This window comes from Tursiops truncatus, chromosome 20, assembly GCF_011762595.2.
Source record: "Tursiops truncatus isolate mTurTru1 chromosome 20, mTurTru1.mat.Y, whole genome shotgun sequence".
NCBI classification, from domain to species: domain Eukaryota; kingdom Metazoa; phylum Chordata; class Mammalia; order Artiodactyla; family Delphinidae; genus Tursiops; species Tursiops truncatus.
In genome coordinates, this window is record NC_047053.1 from 9,192,952 (window position 1) to 9,211,183 (window position 18,232).

The 18,232-nt window shown below is 48.4% G+C and overlaps 2 protein-coding genes across 10 annotated transcripts in view; both read left to right on the plus strand.

Moving 5' to 3' along the window:
• LOC117309537 (C-type lectin domain family 10 member A) overlaps nt 1-14,242 on the plus strand; it is a 36,462-nt gene extending 22,220 nt beyond the window's left edge. For 2 of the 4 annotated variants that reach the window (XR_012328796.1, XR_012328797.1), the window contains 2 exons: nt 11,229-11,450; nt 12,382-12,512. Coding sequence is in view for 1 of the 4 variants with exons in the window: in XM_073798396.1 (XP_073654497.1) it covers nt 12,382-12,466 (85 nt within the window). In the remaining 3 variants the exon portion in view is untranslated. Of the gene's footprint in view, nt 1-11,228; nt 11,451-12,381; nt 12,545-14,130 lie in introns of those variants that run through there. The other 2 variants (XR_012328795.1, XM_073798396.1) reach the window with 2 other exon arrangements.
• SLC16A11 (solute carrier family 16 member 11) overlaps nt 1-18,232 on the plus strand; it is a 25,303-nt gene continuing 7,071 nt past the window's right edge. Inside the window, exons 1-4 of one of the 6 annotated variants that reach the window (XM_033847109.2) lie at nt 1-1,402; nt 15,913-16,839; nt 17,108-17,251; nt 17,415-18,182. In XM_033847109.2, coding sequence (XP_033703000.1) covers nt 16,566-16,839; nt 17,108-17,251; nt 17,415-18,182 — 1,186 coding nt within the window. In that variant the 5' untranslated portion in view covers nt 1-1,402; nt 15,913-16,565. Of the gene's footprint in view, nt 1,403-15,912; nt 16,840-17,107; nt 17,252-17,414; nt 18,183-18,232 lie in introns of those variants that run through there. The other 5 variants (XM_073798389.1, XM_073798390.1, XM_073798388.1 and 2 more) reach the window with 5 other exon arrangements.

Genomic DNA, 18,232 nt, shown 5'->3' on the forward strand with positions numbered 1-18,232 from the left:
TATATAAAAGCTACATTTTCACAAATTAAAACAACAACAACAACAACCTGAATTTTCTTCTGTCTGGCATGAATATATTTTAAAAGAAGACTGTTCCCTAATTTTAGGAAACTTCCCAGGCTGGCTCTCTAATTATGCAAACAAACCCTCTGTTATTCAAAGTTATACAAGACTCTCTTCTGAAAAAGGACTTTGGTCCAAAGGAGATAAAAGTGCTCTTGGGTGATCATGTAAGCTTTTCTATGTTGATTCTGGAAACAGAGTCTTAAGTAAGCAGAGGACGAGACTGAGGAAGGGCTTGTATGACATGTGTTTGTCTGGACTTGTTTGAATCCCTATTGGAGTCCTATATTGAAAGGACTCTGGTTATAAACTACAGAATATCTCTGGGTTTAGGTAATGCCAAAAGACCATTCATTACACAAGGGTGTCTCACACAGCCTGTTATGGGTTGAATTGTGTCCTCCAAAAAGATGAGTTGAAGTCCTAACCCCCAGTACCTGTGACTGTGACCTTATTCAGAAATAAGATGGTTGCAGACGTAATTAGTTGAAATGAGGTCATATTAGAGTAAGGCGGGTCTTTACTTCAGTATGGTGAGTGTCCTTATAAGGAGAGAAGAGACACATGGGAGAAAACCATGTGATCACGGAAGCCGATTAAAGGGTGGCAACTGCAAGCCAGGGAAGGTCAAGGATTGAGGCATGAGAAGTTAGGCAGGTGCAAGGAAGAGTCATCCCCTAAAGGTTTCAGAGGGAGCATAACCTTGCTGGTGCCTTCATTTCAGACTTCTAGCCTTCAGAACTGTGAGACAATGCATTTCTGTTGTTTTTGCAGCAGCACTCTGTTAAGGCAGCCAGCCATACCTAGGAAACCAACAGGTGACTCTAGGGCAGGGAAGTGGCTAAAGCCCTGAGATAGACTGGAAAGGGGACCTGGAACCTCGAGAGACTCTTTCCTTTCCACCATCCACTTCAGTCCTCTTTCTCACTGCAGACTATAATTCTCTGTTCTTTAGCCAACACTTCCCGTGATCATTTCTTGCTTCTTCCTTTGTTCAGGTATACAGGTGTGGGGCACAAACCAGTCCGGGGTAGCCCCTCCCTTCTTCACTACTAAGGGCTGAGTTATGACTGGTTTAAGCTTATTAGGGCATGCCCACTCTTTTGTCTGTGATTGGTTTAGGGTTAGACATGTGACTCAGTTTTGGCCAATGACATTTGAGGAGCTGGAAACCTTCTGGGGCTTCTGTGCAAGATTTTCTTCCCTGGTTAAAAAAAAAAGAAAGAAAGAAAGCTGTCTAGGGAGGACCCCTGCTTGTTGCCTTCCTGCTGTGGATGGTTCCTTGTTGAGGACATGATGTTTGGAGTGGTGGCAGCAGTCATATGACTATGAAGGGAAGGTAAGGAGTAAGGAGTTACTTAACTGCCGGAGCAGCGTGAACCTACAGTGACTCCTTGGGGGAAGGCAGAGAGCTGGGTGATTAGTGGATCTAATACTGGCTAAATGTTGTGCACTGAGTAAGGTGCTCTCCACATCCCGCTTCTCATCTGGAATGAAAATGTATACTTCTTAGAGTTAACCTACTTGTAGGTTTGGGGAAAAAGGACAAGAATCTGAACAGAATCTGAAGAAAATGTATGACTCATTGGATGGAAAGGAAGATAAATGCCTCTAGTTGTACTCCCAGAATTGTTAGGATTTGAAATGTCAGAATGAGTCATAACTGGTCATGTTTTGTAAGTGAAAAAGCAATCCCATTGTGTATTATTCACATGGTGCATGATTACTTCATGGAGGTGGATGGGAACAGTCTATTGCCCTTTAGTAGAATGGTTTCAGAACGAGAAAAGAAAACCATTAAGTAAATCAGGATAAGCAGTGCACGATGCTCCTAATTCCACCACTTTTCCATAGATCGATTTGCACTACCTGAGAATAAGGGGCAGACACCTCTCCCTGCTGTACACAGAGGCATAGCCGCTACCGCCTAAAATTAGCCAATCACAAGTTAACACATAAACTCTCCAGTTTCATATCTTGACTGTGGTGAACTGTGACTAGGAATGGAGTAACTCTGTCCCAGAAGGTCATAAGGAACAGAATGCTTATATAAACTAAACTGCCAGGGGCTTCCCTGGTGGCGCAGTGGTTGAGAGTGCGCCTGCAGATGCGGGGGACACGGGTTCGTGCCCCGGTCTGGGAAGATCCCACATGCCGCGGAGCGGCTGGGCCCGTGAGCCATGGCCGCTGAGCCTGCGCGTCCGGAGCCTGTGCTCCGCAACGGGAGAGGCCACAACAGTGAGAGGCTCACATACCGCAAAAAAAAAAAAAAACAAAAAACAAAACTAAACTGCCTTAGACCTCTGTAAGAAATTATATGGACAGCAGTTGCAGATAACTGAAAAATATTGTTCCCTTCTGTCAGCAAAACTGTTGAGCTCTACTCTGCTGAAGTCCTCATCGGGTTCTATTGAAGCAGCAGATGGACGGGACTGAATGGGAAGTGAAGTCCTTTGCATTATACTCCCCTGACCACTCACATTAATCCTGAGACCTTTACCAGTTCACTGACCACCAATCACAGCCAATCCTGAGGTGGAGGCAGGTCTATACTTCTCAACATAAGGGACTGGAATGAACTCCCTCTTGCCTTTGCTGTCCTCATTCCACCACTGCTCTTCAGACTTTTCTTGGATTTTCAGGATGTCTCTTTTCTTAAAGTCAAAGAGAGGTTGGATAACACATCCTCTGGCTCTTCCTGCCTGAGAATCACTCCACTTCCCTGCCTGGCCTTGGGAACTGGTTTTATCGATGTTGTAGTGTCTAAATAGTACATTTTGTAGAATTCCAGTAAAGTAGGCAATGAATCAAACTTCTGATCTTCTGTTTGGAATCTGAGGTGACTCAGCTCAGTTACTCGGCTCCTCCAAGTGGAAGTCGCCTACCTTGGCCATGTCTGCACCCACGTGCTGAGACTCAGTAGCCGTGTGCATCCCCACCAGCCCCAGCATCGACACCACAGTGGACCAGCTGGTGTCTCAGCCTCACTGTTGTGCCTGAAATGGCAGTAGCAGCTGTGAGCACTCGCCACTGGAAGTCTCTCTAGTCATTTGATCATTTTTTCTTCATAATTTTTTTCATATTCATATTTTCAGACTCTCTTCTACGTATTTAAACATATTAGATATATTCATTTTGTATTTTTTCAATATTCCAACATCTAAACATAAAGTTCTATTCTGCTATTTGATATTTCCACTGACTGTCATTCCAGATGCCCTATTTTTTCTTTTGTGTTTTGTTTTGGTTTTTACACTATAAGCTCTTAGTTTTTGAGACTTTGTCTCTCAAGATTCTTTCGGGTCTGGTCTGGTGGTATATTCCTCCAGAGAGGATTTGTGTTTGCTTCTGCCAGGTGCCTAAAGTCCTTCCAAGCTGAGACTCCTTTAAATAAATCACTCAGCTGGATGTTTCTTGAAACTCAAATGCCGTGTGTATTTGTGCCCTGATCCTGCTTGAGGACAAGCTTGTGGTTATGAATTTTTATGAGAGTCTTCTTTCATTCTCCGGAAGACCAGCTTTCTTCTTGTCTTTGTCAACTGGAAAAAAAAAAAAAAAAAAAAAAGCACAACCTGGGGAATTCCCTGGTGGTCCCGTGGTTAGAACTCTGCACTTTCACTGCTGAGGGTGCAGGTTCAATCCCTGGTTGGGGAACTAAGATCTCACCAACGGGGTGGTGTGGCCAAAAAAAAAAAAAAAAAATCAGCACAACCTAAAGTTGAGAATTATGTTTTATTTGGCAGGCTTTCTGAGGACTTCATGCCTGGGAGACAGCCTCTCAGATAGCGCTGAGGGGCTACTCTGAAGAGGTAAGGGAGGAGCCAGGATATACAGAAGTTTCATAACAAAACCCAGGTAGTCAGAATATCAGAAGATTACTGTTAATGAAAGAAAACCAGACATCTCAAGTTAATGAATTTAGCGCTTGTCTATGTATGAGAAGATGGGCTCATTGAAATCATTCCTTTGATATGTACCTCAGCTGTCTGGGGCCAGTATCCTGTGTTTTCCCATCCTGAGACTCCTCAGGGTGCACCGTTAGAGGGGGGCTGCAGTGGCCGATGGCTTGATGGCGGGCATCCTGTTTCCATCCTGAGTGCCCTCAGCGCTCACTGCAGGGGGCAACTGTAAAGTGATGGCTTGAGGGCTGCACCATCCTTTGTTTACTGAAATGGCAGGCGATATTTTTCACTCACGTCTTTTCTGTGGTCCTTCCTGAGGCTGCTATTACGATCTGACTCCCCAGCTCACGTGGGCCCAAGTCTTCGACGCTGGCCACTCACACAGGTGTTCCATTTGAAACTGCACGTTGCATTCAGCTGTAGGGTTATCTGCTTAACCCTTGCTTACAGCTCTGGACTTATTATGCTCAGCTGTAAGAACCTCTCTTATTTTCTTTCTAGCTAAGACACTAATTTAAAAGGAATTAAAAGATGTTTTTATCTAGCACTTTTAGGTATTCTGTAGTAGGAGTTTAGCTGCCCTACTGCTAAAAAAAGAACTTAAAGCTCCTGTTTTCATTTATCCATCTTGTATCCAGCCACCTTGCCAAAGTTTCTTATTCATTCTGAAAATGTTTTATGCTAGAGCCTGTTGTGTCTTCTAGGTACTCAGTCTGATCAGTATTTACTCTCTTTTTTGTGCCTGCTAAAACCTTTATACACCGTTGGGTAATAATGATGATAACGCTTTTTAATGAAATAGATTTAACGATTTTCTCTTTAGAATAACTGCTTCTTTTTGGAGAAATGGACTTTATTAAATTTAAGAAGTTTCCTTATATTTCTATTTTACTTAGAGTTTAAAAAGAAAAGAAAATGGCTGCTGAAGCACATCCAATGTCTTCTTAGAATTTATCGGTGTGATGCTACATCCAATTTGTAACCACGCTGTGCCTATTCATGCTTCACTCGTTCACCCCTCTAGCAGGCTGAAGCTGAGGATACAAAGAGAGAAAGAGAGAGAGAGAGAGAGCTCTGAAGATATGATTTTCAGGCTGGATTCAAATGATTATGGCCCTTGTGCTCTTGGCTAAGGAGTCTTGAGTTTGTCCTGAGGGCAGTAGGAGCCTTTGTGGGTAGATCAGACTTGAATTTTGAAAAAAAATCACTGCTGCAGTGAAGAGAATGAATTGCTGGTGGCTGGAAGACCAGTTAGGATGTGGGTTCCATCGTTGAGACTGGGGGAGGCGAGACACGCTTTTATCTGTTGCTGCTATATCGATGCCCACTTCATGACAGACATTATGTTAGATCCTTTCCACGGAGTATAGGTGTTTCTTCCTGCTCCTTGTGTATATGTGTGGTGGAGGGAGGAGTTTGTGGTAATCATCAGAGGGAACAAATCCCATTAATAATAACAAACAAAAAATCCCCATTAGTGTCCCAGGAATAGTAATAGGAATTACTCCTCCAGAGGAATAGCCCCTCCAGAGTAATCTTTGGCTTTCCGACCTCCCCAGGTCCCTTCAGGCACCAACAGGGAGTTCATAGATGGTTTAGCCAACACTCTTGGTTTCCTATGCAACAATGATTCTTTTTTCTCCTTCCTAACTGACCCTAAATGGTGTTTAGGAATCCACCCTACAGCATACAGTCATGTGCTTCAGGTGAATCCAGCTCCAGGATGAGAATAAGTCAGTTGTGGTGGTCCTATCCCCCTTGCCAATGGCTGGTTTAATCATGAGCATGGGATACAAATCTGGCCACAGATGAGGGGCTATCTGCTGGGGGCTGTAGGGAAAGATTTCTTTACTACTAAGGGGGACACACTGGAAGAGTTGTGCTCATTTTTCTCCGCAATATGGTCATGGCTGGCTGCCATATCTAAAACTGGTGAAGCCATGTTGCAACCTTAAGAGGCAAAAACTAAAACCCTGAGGGTGACAGACTGAAAACATAGGAAGAATCTGATTCCTTGATGATGATTAGCTAGCTTTGGGTATTCCTACCTCTAGTTTTATTGATACATGAGATAATATACTTTGTTATTATTCAAGCCAAGTTGAGTTGAACTCTTCTTACTTAACTTTAATTAAGAAACATAACTAACAGAGATGGTTTGTGCTGCCAGTGAGCACACTGCATATGCTCTCCAGAAGGGCTTATGACGCGCAGCCAGCAATGATCTTCCCTTCCCTCTGGGGCTGGTACTGTTACCAAGCCCAAGCTCACTCTGCTCGCCGCATGACAGGCCAATGAATCAGAGATGAAGTGTTGAGGCAAGGAAGACGACTTTATTCGGAAAGCCTGCAGACCGAGAAGACGGCAGACTAGTGTCTCTGAAAAACCGTCTTACCGGGGTCTGCATGCCAGTTTCTTTTATAGAATCAGAGAGGGAGAGGCGGTGAAGAAGTAAAGTAAAAGGGCCATCAGTCTTGCAAAACATCTCCTAGAATGACCAGCCTCGGTGAGGGTATGTGTTAGTTTCTTTTTTCTTGCAGCCATTCACAGGTGGGCAGGGTTCCCTGAGGCAGGCGGTTATGTATGATTATAATAACAAAAGCAATGAGAAGCAAAGGTTAAAGTCAAAGAAACAGATCCAACGTGGAATCCGATTTAGCTCTTCTCCGTTACAGTACTACCAGGAACTGCTATCCGCTGAGCTTTCTTGGCACTGCCACTTCTCGTCAGCATCCCCAATACCAAATGGCATTATGGGAAGTTGGACCCCTAACTGGAGACAAAGCCGAAGGTGAAAGTGAGAGAGACCATCAGAGACTGGAGGGGTAACAGAGTGTCAAGGAGGTGTATGTATTGTGTAGGGTAGCAATGGTCAGCGGAGGCACAGGCTGCTCAAGGGTCCAGCAGGTCAGCGCCCAAATGGATAATTAGCTTTGGGAGGGACTAGGAAGACAGCTTCCTTAATAAAACCAAGTTCGAAACTCCATGGATTAGCCCAGGGAGGAGAAGCACTAAAACTGGGCAGCAATTCTCTGGTCCAAGTTTTCCCTTCTCCTTGGGGCTCTTTTAGCTCTGCCTCCATCCTGAAAGCCCAGGTGTACATGGTTCCTCTCATTGTTGTGGCCTAAGGCTGCACACAACACTCTCCTTTGGTTCACCAGCCCAGGTGAACTGGCATGGAACTTTCCTAAAGACTTAAGCAAACCCTCAGGGATCAAAAGCTCTCCTGCAGGGCCTCTCCGGTGGTGCAGTGGTTAAGAATCCGCCTGCCAATGCAGGAGACACGGGTTCGAGCCCTGGTCCGTGAAGATCCCACATGCCGCGGAGCAACTAACCCCATGCGCCACAACTACTGAGCCTGTGCTCTAGAGCCCACGAGCCACAACTACTGAAGCCCACGTGCCTAGAGCCCATGCTCCGCAAGAGAAGCCCCCGCAATGAGAAGCCCACGCACCGCAACAGAGTAGCCCCCGCTCGCCGCAACTAGAGAAAGCCCGCGCTCAGCAACAAAGACCCAATGCAGCCAAAAATAAATTAATAAATAAAATAAATTTTTAAAAAAGACACTCCTCAGCTTCCCTGGTGGCGCAGTGGTTGAGAGTCTGCCTGCCGATGCGGGGGACACGGGTTCGTGCCCCGGTCCGGGAAGATCCCACATGCTGCGGAGCGGCTGGGCCCGTGAGCCATGGCCACTGAGCCTGCGCGTCCGGAGCCTGTGCTCCGCAATGGGAGAGGCCACAACAGTGAGAGGCCCGCGTACCGCAAAAAAAAAGAAAAAAAGATGCTCCTGCAAGGCAGCTGGTCAACCAGCTGCCCTCACCTTTCTTTAGGCCTACTCAGATGTGACTTCCCTCCAGGCCAGACCCTGCCACCACACTCTTCAAACTACACAGTAGGCATCAGACTCATAGACTTGCTTTAAACCAGGATCAGTCCCACTGTGAGAGACTCCTGGTTGTGAATCAAGAAAGAGATATGATCAGAGTTTGAGACAAAGGTGGGTAAAGCTGGGTAAAGCTATTTGTCTGAATGAGATAGAGGAAAGGAACCCTTAGGAAGAAAGGCTACCTAGCATGTAGCCTTTAAGCATGATTTAAAATGCTTTGAAAGTAGGGGAGAAGGCTTTGCAGAGGAAATGACATTGAAGTGCAGGCAGGGGCAAAGGAGATTCAAGGCAGACAAGCAGAACTCTGTTCAAAAGCAAGGGAACTGAAAGGCAAAAGACCCACCCTGTGCACAGACAAGAAGAGGTCTGTGGTAACAGGAGCCAGTCACAGCCTCTTTAGTTCACAAACCCTCGAAGGAACAAAGATCATACAACGGAGAAAGGACAGGACAATAAATGGCATTAGGAAAACTGGATAGCCACATGCAAAAGAATGAAACTAGACTACTATCTTACACCATGCACAAAAATTAACTCAAAATGGATTAAAGACTTGAATGTAAAACATGAAACCATAAAATTCCTAGAAGAACACATAGGCAGTAACCTATTGACATCAGTCTTAGCAGTGTTTTTGGGGATCTGACTCCAAAGGCAAGGGAAACAATAGCAAAAATAAGCAAATGGGACTACATCAAACTAAAAAGTTCCTGCCCAGCAAAGGAAACCATCATCAAAATGAAAAGGCAACCTACTGAATGGGAAAAAGTATTTGCAAATCATATATCCAATAAAGGGTTAATACCCCAAATATATAAATAACTCATACACTCCACAACAAAAAAACAAACAACCCAATTAAAAAATGGGCAGAGGATCTGAATAGACATGCAGATGGCCAACAGTCACATGAAAAGATGTTCAACATCACTAATTGTTAGGGAAATGCAAACCAAAACCACAGTGAGACATCACCTCACACTGTTAGAATGGCTGTTATCAAAAAGACAAGAAATAATAAGTGTTGGCGAGGATATGGAGAAAAGGGAACCCTCATACATTATTGGTGGGACTGTAAATTGGTGCAACCACTATAGAAAATAGTATGGAGATTCCTCAAAAAATTAAGTATAGAACTACCATATGATCCAGCTATTCCACTTCTGGTATTTATCTGAAGAACACGAAAACACTAATTCGAAAAGATATATGCACCCCTATGTTCACTGTAGCGTTATTTACAATAGCCAAGATATGGAAACAACCTATGTGTCCATCGATGGATGAATACATAAAGAGCATGTGGTATATGCACAATAGAATATTACTCAGCCATAAAAAAAGAATGATATCTTGCCATTTGGGACAACATGGAAGTGAAATAAGACTGAGAAAGAGGAATACCATATGATATCATATGTGTAATCTAAAAAAGCGAAGCATGACTTCCCTGGTGGCACAGTGCTTAAGAATCCGCCTGCCAATGCAGGGGACACGGGTTCGAGCCCTGGTCTGGGAAGATCCCACATGCCATGGAGCAACTAAGCCTGTGCGCCACAACTACTGAGGCTGCACTCTAGAGCCCTCAAGCCACAACTACTGAAGCCCGCATGCCTAGAGCCCATGCTCCGCAACAACAGAAGCCACTGCAATGAGAAGCCTGTGCACCATAATGAAGAGTAGCCCCTGCTCTCCACAAGTAGAGAATGCCCACGTGCAGCAAGGAAGACCCAACGCAGCCATAAGTAAAAATAAAAGTAAAGCAAAGCAAATGAATAAACTAAATGAAAAGACAGAAACAAATTCATAGATACAGAGAACAAGATTAGCAGTTATCAGAGGAAAAAGGGGTTAGGGAGTGGGTACAGGGGGTCAACTGTGTGGTGATGGATGGTAATTAGACTTGTGGTGGGGATCACTTTGTAGTGTATACAGATGTTGAATCATAATGTTGTACACCGGAAACATTTATATATATATAGTATACCTGTAAACCTGAAACACACATACACACACATATGTATGTGTACAGATGTACAGGCATATATATATAGTACCACAGAGGGGAAAAGACAGATGTCATCACTGGCCCCTTCTGGTGTGACTCCCCCTCTCAGATCAAGACATGGGAGCACAGGGAACTAGAATAGAGATTAGACGAGAGTAGAGGTGAAGGGGTGACTGTCTGTGGCCAGAAAATGAGAGGAAATGAAATGGATGGGAACCTGCATTTGTATAATGCCTACCATGTGCCTGCCTGCGGTTGTGCTGGTCCTTTCCAAGCTTTATTTCTTTGAAGTCTCACCAACAATGCTTTGAAGTATTACCACCTTTGAATAGATACCTAGAAAACGTTGGATTTGGGAATCAAGAACCATGTTTTTCACAATTCACCGTGTCCAAGTTGTTTTTGCAGGATGCACACACCCTGCTGCCTCAATTTGAATCCCGTTCCCATCCTGATGACCAGTTTTTAGTGGACATTTTGGGCTGTCTCGCATCTAAAACCCTTCCTTTGTTTGAGAAATTCCTGTGATGATGATGATGATTCCGCTTTACTGGGGTATGATTGACATGTTCCACCTTATTATTTTGGATGGGAAGCAGAACCCATGTACCTGTCAACACTGAAAACACCAGGTACTCACTCTCCTGGTGTCCCTTCCAGCTATGATAAGAGCACATGACCAAGGCTCAGGTGGTCAGAAGCACGACCCTGGACTTGAGTTTGGAGCTAGAAGTGAATGAGACAGAGAAGATATTTTCAACTGTTGACCATCAAGTAAGGCCATCAAGCCATCAGCCACTACAGCTGCCTGGACTGTGCACCCTCAGGGGATACAGGATGGAAGAAAACAGGATACCAGTCCTAGAAAGTTAAGGAGCATATCAAAAGAATGATTTCAGTGAGCCCAGACTCTTGCATCTTCCCATACACAGAAAAGTGTTAAATTCATTAACTTGAGATGTCTTTTTTTTCTTAGTTAGCAGTAATTTTTGAAGTTCTGACTACCTGGTTTTTTGTTGCAAAAACTCCTGTGTATCCTGGTTCCTCCCTTACCTCTTCGGAACAGTCCCTCAGAGCGATCTGAGGGGCTGTCTCCTGGACTTAAGTCCTCAGTTTATCCACCAAAAGAAAAGATAATTCTCAAAACAAACAAACAAACAGGATGTTTCTGAGCAGCAGCAGCAGTTTCTAGGTCCAGTGGCTGCAAAAGGCTGGCAGCGACATCTAGTGTCCGATGGCGACAGCAGTGGCCTTGGCCCCTCGCTTAGACTTGTGGCCGGTCTGTGTTCCTGCCAAACCTAGTTCTGTAGTCTTATTGGTAATTCTGAGTGTTACACACTATCCTGCAATCAATCGTTTCTCTCCTTAGGTAAGTCAGAGTTGGCGCCTGTGGCTTACAACTAAGGACTTTGACACACATGTTGGGCAAAGTCCCAGAAGCAGAAAATGCTGGAATAAGACATATTTGGATCTTTAAACAGACCAGGCGCAAAGACTTTAGCTAGGTGCTCCTCCGCCATCCTGATCTCCTGTCCTGGAGGCTGGGCTGTCCAGAGAGATGCAAAAGCCAGACGCTCCAGATCTTCAGCAGGTGGTGGGGCTGGGGAGGTGGGGGGCGGGAGGGTGACAGAGGGAAGGGATTGGGGACTGGATTGAAGAAGCACCAGAGACAAACTTGGTAGAGGGGCTCAGAGAGGAGTAACGTGGGGTTGGGACTCCCGTCCCATCCTAGGTCTTGGCCCCAACCTAGCTCCAGCCTCAGCTCTGTCTCATCTGTGCCAACTTCAAGCCCACCACCAGCCTCCCCTGGCCTCAGACTCAGCAACCACTTACCCAGCCCCAGCCCCAGCACAAGGTTCAGAGGACCTGGTTCAGTTCCCCATTCAGGTGTGGTCATTCCAAGCAAATTTGTTCTCTGCACATCCTAAGCCCCACTGAGTGGGTGCTTTCATCTTCCTGTTTCATGACCCACCCCCATTACAGAGTGTCTCAGCAGATGTGCTCCCCTGGCCTGAACCACAAGCCCTGACCTTTGTGTCCTTGGCCCCTTCCTGGGTCATGGTCTTCTTCCACTTTGAGGTCTATGCTGACTTCCCATGGCTTGGTCTTGGGTGAGCTGGGATAGGAGAAGATTCTGGGAGGCGAGGGGTGAGAGGCAGCTGTATTAGGCACTTAGAAGCCCAAGATCAGCAGGGCCAAACGCGGGAAGCCTCATATTTTTGTGTACCTCAAATAGAGCCACGTTTCCTGTGGGTGATGCCCTGCACCCTTGTCCGCCCCTTCCTTCCCATCCATACTCTGCAGAGGGAGCCGCCAGTGGGTGTCCTTAGGCAATGGCTGGGCTCAGCTCAGGGATACCCAGAGGTTGCAGGCCCCAGAGGACCTAAGAACCTCTCACGGGGGCTCCCAGGAGAAAGCCTCAGAGCAGTTTTAGAGTTCACAGACACAGACACACTCCCTGATCTCGTGGTCCCCAAAGCAAATTATGGACAGACCTTGCCCCTCTTGTCTGATCTCCCTAGACCCGACCTGGATCAGCATCTGCTTCTGGAGCTTTCTCTACGTGGGTGGACATTGCCAGTTTGGTCCATCAGCAACCACTTGTGATCTCGCCACATCTGATGGAGCACGAGGCCCCGAGTCCACACATTCAGTGGGTCCCGTGTTCAGTGTTTCTCTCATGCAGTGAGTTGTATTCACCTTTGGCACCTTTGGGTGTCAAAGATCCAGAGATCAATAATGCAAGGTCCCACCTCCTGGGCCTCAGGGTGCAGGGGCAATGTAGGGGTGGAGGGCAAAAAGGATGATGTCACTGCAGGCTGAAAAGTGCTCAGATGGGGTGAGTAGGCAGAGGGGGAGGCACCTAACGCAGATCAGTGGTTGGGATGACTTCCCAGAGGTGGCTTCTGCCCAGAGGAGGACTGGGGAAGAAAAACTTAAATAATTTATCTAGTCATTTAAAGCATAACTTTCCTATGAAGATATGCATCAATGATTATGAAGCAGGATGCAAAATTTTCAATGTAAAACAAGATAGTTCAAAGAAACGTCCCCTGCACAAAAGGTCTACACCCCAGACTCTCCTGACCCTTCTGATGCTGGTATGAGTCCTCTCCCCTCTGTGATCAGCTTCCAGTATTAGTGGATATTAGTGACTGCTGCATCAGGGGTAATTTTGAGAAGAATCAGTCCCCGGGAAAACATCTAAATTCCTTGGCCTGGCCTTTCATGATGGGACCCTCTGCCCCAGCAGCTTCGTCCTACATTATTCTCCTACACACTCCCTGTTCTCCACACAGTGGCTATTTACAGCTCCCCAAACAATAAACAATGTGCCAAGCTGGTTCATGCCTTTGTGATTTTCCACAGGCAGTTCCCTTTGCCTGGAATGCCCCTGCCCACACAGCCATCTGGCAAACTCCTACTCATCCTTCAAGACCCAGCTCAAAGAGCTCCTCTTCTGTGAAGCCTTCCCAGCAGGCCCAAGCAGAATGAGTCAATTCCTCCCATGCACCACTCTATGGTGTCTGCGTCCCTTTCGTTGTGTTGAGATGTCTTTATTTCACTTTTTCTCTTAATTTGATTGTGGGGGCTTGGAGGGGAGAGACTGTAGCATTCATAGTTGTATCCCTAGCCCTAAGCAGAGCATCTGGCATGGTAGGTGTCTATAAATATTTTGTATGAGGAAGCGAATGAACAAAACTTATTTTGACTCCTTTTCTTCTCATTTGTTTTTAGAGTTGAGATAGGGAGACCAGCATTTTCTCCTAAACTTTGGAAAATGCTAAGAAAACCACTCACTACTAAGAGAAAAAATCCATTTAACCTCTCTTTGTAGCCATTCACGTCTTATAAAGCTGTGTAGTTCTACTGAGAACTCACCAGACCAATGTGGTTCTTTAACCTTGAGGCATCAGTAGGTGTAGCCAGTGGGGAAGGGGCAGGGGTGCAAGAGGGGCTGACATATATCATGTTCCAGGCACTGTTCTAAGTCCCTTATTCATACATGTATACACAGTGTCTCATTTTATTCCCATAGCAATCCTATCAGGTAGCTACTATTATTATCCCCATTTTAGAGATGAAGAAATCGAGGCACAGAGAGGTTGAATAACTTGTTTACAGTAATACAGCTAATAAGTGGCAAAGATGGGCTTCAAACCCACGAAGTCTAGCTTGGGAATTCATTCTCCCAACCTCACTGCTATATTTGCTTGTTGACTGAGAAAAATGCACAACCTAAAAGTTGAGAGTTATGTTTTATTCAGCAGACGAAACTGAGGACTTAAGCCCTGGACACAGTATGGCAGATAACTCAGAGATTGCTCCGAAGAGGCAAGGGGCGGAGCCAGGATATCCAGGAGTTTTTGCAACAAAGACCAGGTAGTCGGAACATCAAAAGATTAATGTCAATTAAAGAAAACCAGATATCTTAAGGAATTTAGCACTTTTCCATGTATGGGAAGATGCAAGAGTCTGGGCTCACTGAAATCATTCCTTTGATACGCACCTCAGCCATCTGGGGCCAGTATCCTGGGCTTTCTCATCCTGAGTCTCCTCAGGGTACACTGTTGGGGGTGGAGGGCTGCAGTGTCTGATGGTTTGATAGGGGGCATCCTGTTTGCATCGTGAGTTCCCTCAGGGCTCACTGTTGGCTAAGAATACAGGCAACATGAGGTAGAAGATGAACGTGCCCTTTCGCAGCCAATCACCGTAGCCCCAGGCTCTGGGATGCCCTGTTGGTTCATAAGTATCCTGTAAAGGTGCTCAGTGTCACTCCCAGACCCTGAGGACCCAGTCTCCTCTTTGACTGCCCTGCATTTCTCCTTCACCATGGAGAGGGAGTGATTTGTTTCACTTGGCCTCATTCAGCTTGGAGCAGAGTCCTCACCGGCCATGTCGGGACGTGGGCTCCGTGCCTTCCCCCTGGCTGAGGACATGCTGCCTCTGTCTCCCAGGTGCCTTTCACAACAGCACACCCAGCTAGGGAAGCTGGTGAGACCACCTTCCTAGGGTGTGTGTGTCAGGGCTCCTGTACCCCATCCAGGCCATTTCAAGCAAAGGGCATGACATATTCAAAACTTCAGGAGTGAGAAAAAGCTAGGCATGTCCATACAGGCGGCTGATGGAAGGGTGTAGGAGAGAGGGGAGGGAGATGGGATGGAAAGATAGTCTACCTTTGATTGTGAAAGGCCTCATGCCCAAAGTAGAGAATTTTGTTGTTTTTTTTACCTCCTATAGGCAGTGGAGAGCCCTCGAAGATCATGTTGTTAGGTTTACAGTTTCACTGATTAAGAAGCTGTTTTTCTTTTCTTTATTTGTAGAAACGTTCTCAACCATTAGGAAACACTGCCACCATGTGGCTTTCGGATGTTGCATACGCCAAACTGTAAACTGCCAATTTCTCTGATACTGTTGGAAAATTAAATCAAAGAACACATCCCTTGATCAAACAGCTGAAGTAAATTAATGGTAAACTTAATCCTAATGTAAAAAGGAAAATTTTTTCAAGAAACCAATACCTGGGTTCAATTATCGGATTTCTTAACTTTGTTTTTAAAATTCTAATCTAACTCTTCCGCGATTCTGACCTCAAGAATCCTTTGTATTCCCAGTAACCCCTATCTCAGAATCATAAACTCTCTGGCTCTGCAAAGGCTCTACCATTTCCAGGTCAGTTTGGCATCAAACTGTCTCCAGGCCATTTCCCTCCATGGTGGCGGATTCTATTTCAGTCCTAGGTCTGTTCTTCTTGTATGGTTCCGCAGTTGGACAGACCCCAATTCAAATATTTCCACCATTTTTTTCTTTTTTAAGCTGAGTGATTTGGGCAAGTCACCTAACCTCCCTAAGTTTCAGTTACCTTATCTGTAAAATGGGAAGAACACCTTTTTCACAGGGTGATTGTGAAGATGAAAGATGACATGTGTACATGTCCCTGGCCCATCATAAGGAAGTCCTCTTCCTTCTCCTCCGTCCTTGAGGGCATATTATTGTTAAGCACGCAACATACACTCCGTGGAGGTGATTTAACATCCGAGAGCTTTTACCAGGTTCTCCAGCAACGTTCCCTGAGAACGAAAGTACTCATCCACTCAGGCTTTGGGAGGACTACCGCTATTTCCGTGCGTTGCCTACCGACGTTGGGCAGGCTGGAGGTTGCAATCCACGCGTCTCCCGGGTGCACAGCCGGCGGCAGGTGCGTGGGCGTGGGCGTGGCGGCATTCATTCCTCACCCCTCCCTTCCCCGGGGTTGGGGGTGTAAGTGGATAATTCAATCCCCGTAGGACTCGGCGTCTGGCCTCACCCGCGGCTCGGCGGATTGGCTGTCTCAGCTCGCCCCCGCCCTCCGTACCCCCCCCCCGTCCCAGGTGGCTCAGCCCCCCTGTGGAGCTCTCTGTTTACCTTGAGAGCCCGTCCAAGTTGGGCTCCATCTCTACATTTGCTCCCTCTGGGGCCCCGCCCGCCCCGGAAGCAGGGAGAAAAGCGGGCCGAGCCCTTCCTCTCCCCGCACCGCCCGGAGAGGTCGGGTAAGGGAGACGGGTGTGTGGGAGGGGGAGTCTCAGGCCTGGGGGATCCGGCTGTCATCCCGTCCCGGGATCGCGCGAACCCGGGAGTTCTGTCCCTAGGCTCCTCCGTCTCCGTCCTGTCGTGCTCAGGGTGACGTGCCCACCCTGGGCAAAGAGCCAGAAGCTGGATCTCAGGGATGCCCGGGTCCCTAAAGGAGGCACAGACCTGGAGACTTCTCTCACAGGTGGTCCCCCTCCTCCAGGCGGTGATGACCCCCAAGCCAGCCGGACCCCCGGACGGGGTCTGGGGCTGGGTGGTGGCGGCCGCAGCCTTCGCGGTGAATGGGCTTTCCTACGGACTGTTACGCTCCCTGGGCCTCGCCCTCCCTGACCTCGCGGAGCATTTTGACCGAAGCGCTCAGGACACTGCGTGGGTCAGCGCCCTGGCCCTGGCCGTGCAGCAGGCAGCCAGTGAGGGGGGGCCCCGAGGTGGGAGGCGGGAACCGGGGTGGAGGGGCCATGAGTGCAGTGGTGGGGGACACACCTGGTTGATTACCAGACAACGTAAGAAAGGTCGACCAGTGTACCTAAGTTCTAGAATATAGTGGGTCTTGAGGTCAAGGCGGAGAGGCTATTAGGCAGGGGGAGAAGTTTAGGCCAGGCAAACAGCCAATGAGAAGTGTTGGAGCGAGTTTGGGGGTCCAGGAGCGTGTCTTCCGTTGACTCCGCCTCCCTCCAGGCCCAGTGGGCAGCGCCCTGAGCACCCGCTGGGGGGCGCGCCCCGTGGTGATGGTTGGGGGCGTCCTCACCTCGCTCGGCTTCGTCTTCTCGGCTTTCGCCCGCAGTCTGCTGCACCTCTACCTTGGCCTGGGCGTCCTTGCTGGTGAGGAGAGAGGGATTCCCGGGTTCTTCAGGGGTGATGGTGGAGACAGAGCGTGTCGGCAGCTGGAGGCCAAGGGCGCGAGGGCCTCCTGCGAGCAGCCGAGCTGGGATGGTGGGGGCAGGCATCCCAGCTCCTGTCCTCACCCGGTCCTATCCATTCGCAGGCTCCGGCTGGGCCCTGGTATTCGCCCCTGCCCTCGGGACCCTCTCCCGTTACTTCTCCCGCCGTCGAGTCTTGGCCGTGGGGCTGGCACTCACGGGCAACGGGGCCTCCTCGCTGCTTCTGGCGCCCGCCTTGCAGCTCCTCCTCGATAATTTCGGCTGGCGGGGCGCCCTGCTCCTCCTTGGCTCCATTACCCTCCACCTCACCCCCTGTGGCGCCCTGCTGCGACCCCTGGCGCTCCCTGGAGACCCCCTGGGCCCACCCCGAAGCCCGCTAGCTGCCCTCGGCCTAGATCTCTTCACACGCCGGGCCTTCTTAGTTTTTGCTCTAGGCACGGCCTTGGTGGGGGGCGGGTACTTCGTCCCCTACGTGCACCTGGCCCCTCACGCTTTAGATCGGGGCCTGGGGGGGTATGGGGCGGTGCTGGTGGTGACGGTGGCTGCCGTGGGGGACGCGGGCGCCCGGCTGCTCTGCGGGTGGCTGGCGGACCAGGGTTGGGTGCCCCTCCCGCGGTTGCTGGCGATGTTCGGGGCCCTGACAGGGTTAGGGCTGCTGGCGGTGGGTCTGGTGCCGGTGGTGGGGAACGAGGAGAGCTGGGGGGGCCCCCTGCTGGCCGCGGCTGGGGCCTACGGGCTGAGCGCCGGAAGTTACGCCCCGTTGGTTTTCGGCGTGCTCCCGGGGCTGGTGGGCGTCGGCGGTGTGGTGCAGGCCACCGGGCTGGTGATGATGCTGATGAGCCTGGGGGGGCTTCTGGGCCCTCCCCTGTCAGGTAAGGGCCTGAGCCAGCAGATCCGCTCGCACCCCTCCTCTGCACCTGGG